The 3495-nt window shown below is 32.3% G+C and overlaps 1 protein-coding gene across 1 annotated transcript; it reads right to left on the bottom strand.

The window, feature by feature from the left end:
* Positions 1-329: 329 nt before the first annotated feature.
* On the bottom strand, positions 330-2682 carry LOC127137462 (uncharacterized). The gene is made up of 4 exons (XM_051063955.1): positions 1809-2682; positions 1660-1717; positions 1070-1153; positions 330-965 (listed from the first exon to the last, which is right to left on the bottom strand). Exons 1-4 carry the CDS (start codon positions 2620-2622, stop codon positions 566-568), a joined length of 1356 nt encoding a protein of 451 aa, XP_050919912.1. The 5' UTR covers positions 2623-2682; the 3' UTR covers positions 330-565.
* Between the last annotated feature and the right edge of the window lie 813 nt (positions 2683-3495).

The following is a 3495-nucleotide window of genomic DNA, read 5'->3' as shown; positions in this document are numbered from 1 at the left end:
AGTTGTTAATTTGAGATCAGATGATTGAAAAATGTGCGACACAATTATTGCATTGGGCTTAAGTTTGAGATTAGCCGATTCAGATTACACACAATAAAAATCAACTTTATACAATCTTCAAGCATTTGAGATTAAAAAATGCGTGACACTAAAGTCGTCTTGAGGATGTGTAAGGTGGACTACCGCACATGACTTTCAAAAAATATTTGTCATTGTTAAACCTGTCTAAATAGGATCCTATTCATTTTTCAACTGTTGAATCGTAACTAACTAACACTGAATCTTAAAAAACTTAAAACGATTATGCGTGAGAGAGTTAACGCGCAAAATGACCATCCAAAACCTTTTTCTTCTTGAATTATGCAAATGAAAAAGCTTTAGCACACTCAAACTTATCATTAAAATTCTCACAACAACTCACAAATCAGAAAGAAAAAGAAAAACTTTTAAACCTATCTCTAATACTATACACAACAATTAACATGAAGTAAACTATAGTTAGCACATTGAATTACATTACTTTCAATCCATCTCTTGAGCTCTTGTAGGGTCAATTAACAATCTCTTACATAGCTTCCAAGAAAGTGCATTGCAAGTGCCTATGGCAAGTGATTAAGTGATCATTTGTTAGGCCAGCTGCCTGCATAAATGAATGAACCACTGTTGGACCAACAAACCTAAAACCTCTCCTAATCATGTCTTTGCTTATGCTTTCTGATTTTGATGTCTTCACTGGAATCTTGTGGCCAAATTTGTATTGAGTTGAGATTGGTTTTTGGTTCACAAATCCCCATATGTATTTGTCAAATGAACCAAACACTTTTTTAACTTGTAAAATTTGGTTAGCATTGTCAACAACTCCTCTAACTTTGCTTATATCAATGCCATATTCTGAACTAATAGATATCATTTGTTTATCAGTGAAGTTGGCCACAATTTCTGCATCAAATTCTGAAAATGCAACCCTGTACATAAATTTAAAAATTATTATTAGTTCCATCAAAAACAAGAAATAAAATAAAAAAATGTTTATGTTTATTCATATGAATGGCTTTTAGCAGAATCAAACCTGAAATCTAGGCGTTTTTTTAAGGTTGAGGTCCAATCAGATCCAACTTGAGCACCACTTAGAATTAGAAGTTCAAACAACATCCTGAATTATGGACAATAACATATGGTTTTTGTTAGTCTTCATCATTTGTCTCAGCAAATTCATTTTTGTTGCAATTAGTTTATGTGTGTTTGTAGATAACTGATCCTTCGTATTCATATTGTAAGCATGTTTGATATCTGACATGTATTATTATCTGACACGATATTTCAGATTGAATACGTGTTCGATATCTCATATCTAACACGTATTTGTATCTGACACGAACAAAACACATACACATGTAATTACATTAAAATAGTCTTTTTGTCAAACTATCAGAATCAACGTGTTACTGTGTGTCAGATGTCCATGACTGACATGTGTCAGTTCATGTAATTATATTAAAGATGTGTCTGATATCTAACATGTGTTAGTATTCAATATTGACATGAAACACATACATGTAATTACATTTAAATATTCGTTTTCTCAAACAATTGTTGTTGACGTGTTGGTGTGTGTCAGATGTCCGTATCTGTGAGAGAGATAGAAAAATAGGAGCTTACTTGTCATCATGAACAGGAACTCCCCATTCTTCATCATGATAAGCAATATAGATAGGATCTATTCATCAAAAGAGACATATAGATTAACATTAAGATAAAGCAAAAAGGGTATATAAGAACTTGTATCAAATTATTTACTACGAAATTACCTGAATTGGCTGTGATAAAGCTGCACCTCTTCTCCTCTTCATTACTAGTCTTTAAATCAAGAGCACTTGAAGGATCAATAGGAAAAACTCTTTCAAATTTCGCAGACTTCGATCTTCCATAATGAGCAATCTTCATTTTCCTTTGTGCCTGTTGAAGTGCCATCTGTTCCCTTCTCCCTGCCGCTATACTTCCTGGAGAATCAGTGATCGAAGAAGAAGAATAACTCAAAGAAGCTTCAACACCATAAGACCCTTCTTTGAAACTCTTTGATTTCTTTCTCTCTAAACATGGAGTTTTCATTGTGTTTTTTGGTATAACAATCTTTTCACAACTTGAGTTCATTCCATTGTTGTCATTTCCTCTCTTTATAGCTAAGAATGGTCTAGTAGGAGATTTTGGCTTTGGAGAAATTGGTGGTGACAATGAAGTAGTAGTAGTAGTAGTAGAAGTCTTGTTTGGAAGTGGTGGTGAAAAAAGTGATTTTGATGTAAGTTTTTTCATTGAGTTTCTTCTTTCAAGATTTGGAACAAGAACATGGTTGCATGTAGGTTGAAGTACTTGTCTTCCATTGATTCTAGAAACATGAGGAGGTGTTGTGGAAGATTCTAGGACTATAGTTTCTTTAGCCTTAGAGCTACACATTATGAAAAGTGTGTGAGTAATGTGAAGAGAGAGAGAGAGAGAGATTGGAGGGAGAGGGAAGAGAGGGAGGTGAGAGGTTTTATAAAATGTAGGGAACGTAGGGACAGGTAAGAGGGGAAGTTGTAACATGGGAAGGTGGGGATCTGCCATACAACCTCTTGTGAAGGGCATTGCTTTTTGGAAACTAAACCACGAGGGATGATTCCATCATTTTTTCGACACTTTGGCAGTGTGTCAAAAGGTGATGAATGTCATTAAATATTAATTAATGAATTATTCATAATAAAGTTATAATCATGTTTGAATTATGAATGAGATGACAATTTTATTTTCGAGTTAAATTAAAGGTTTTAGATTCAAATTCTATTGTATATTTTGAAAAACAATTTTGTTGTCTGTTGTGTTTTTTTATTTATTTGAATGATTAGTCTTTTTAATTATGTGTAATAGATATATGATTCATATTAAAGTATATGAGAATATGAGTTGATATGCATCGTCAATGTAAATTAGGTTTATGTTGATGTCTATTGAAAATTTAGTATTTTTGAAATAACTTTTTCAACCATAAAATAGATTGACACGACAATATATGATAATATGTTCTTAGAAAATAGATTTTTTGCGGTCAATTTTCGATGGATTCAACCAATCATTGTATTATAAATCGTTTGATCTTAATGACACGATTCTAAAAAATAAAATTGTTTTTTATATTATAATTAAAAAATGCTAATTTAAAATAAAAATTGTCTGATTTTGATCGGATGGTCAAACAAACTTGACTGCATGATTGCCGAGACTGTGTGACTGCAGCAAATTGCAATCCGTGTTCTTGAAGGTAGATATAAAATTATTTTAGACCAAAAGTGTATATTCATTAAAAATGTTTAATCATGGAGGAAGAATCAAGGAAGCTTGAAGGATGATTCGTTGGGTGAGATATTATACCATAAATCATGTTTTTCTTGTAAGTAACTTTTATATATTTGAAGTATGAAGGTTGATATGTGGCTTCTGAAGGTTAGTGTTGGAGTGATGGAT

The sequence above is a fragment of the Lathyrus oleraceus genome, chromosome 1 (assembly GCF_024323335.1).
Source record: "Lathyrus oleraceus cultivar Zhongwan6 chromosome 1, CAAS_Psat_ZW6_1.0, whole genome shotgun sequence".
Taxonomy (NCBI): domain Eukaryota; kingdom Viridiplantae; phylum Streptophyta; class Magnoliopsida; order Fabales; family Fabaceae; genus Lathyrus; species Lathyrus oleraceus.
The sequence above is the reverse complement of the archived record's forward strand: the minus strand, read 5'-3'. Positions and strand labels throughout refer to the sequence as shown.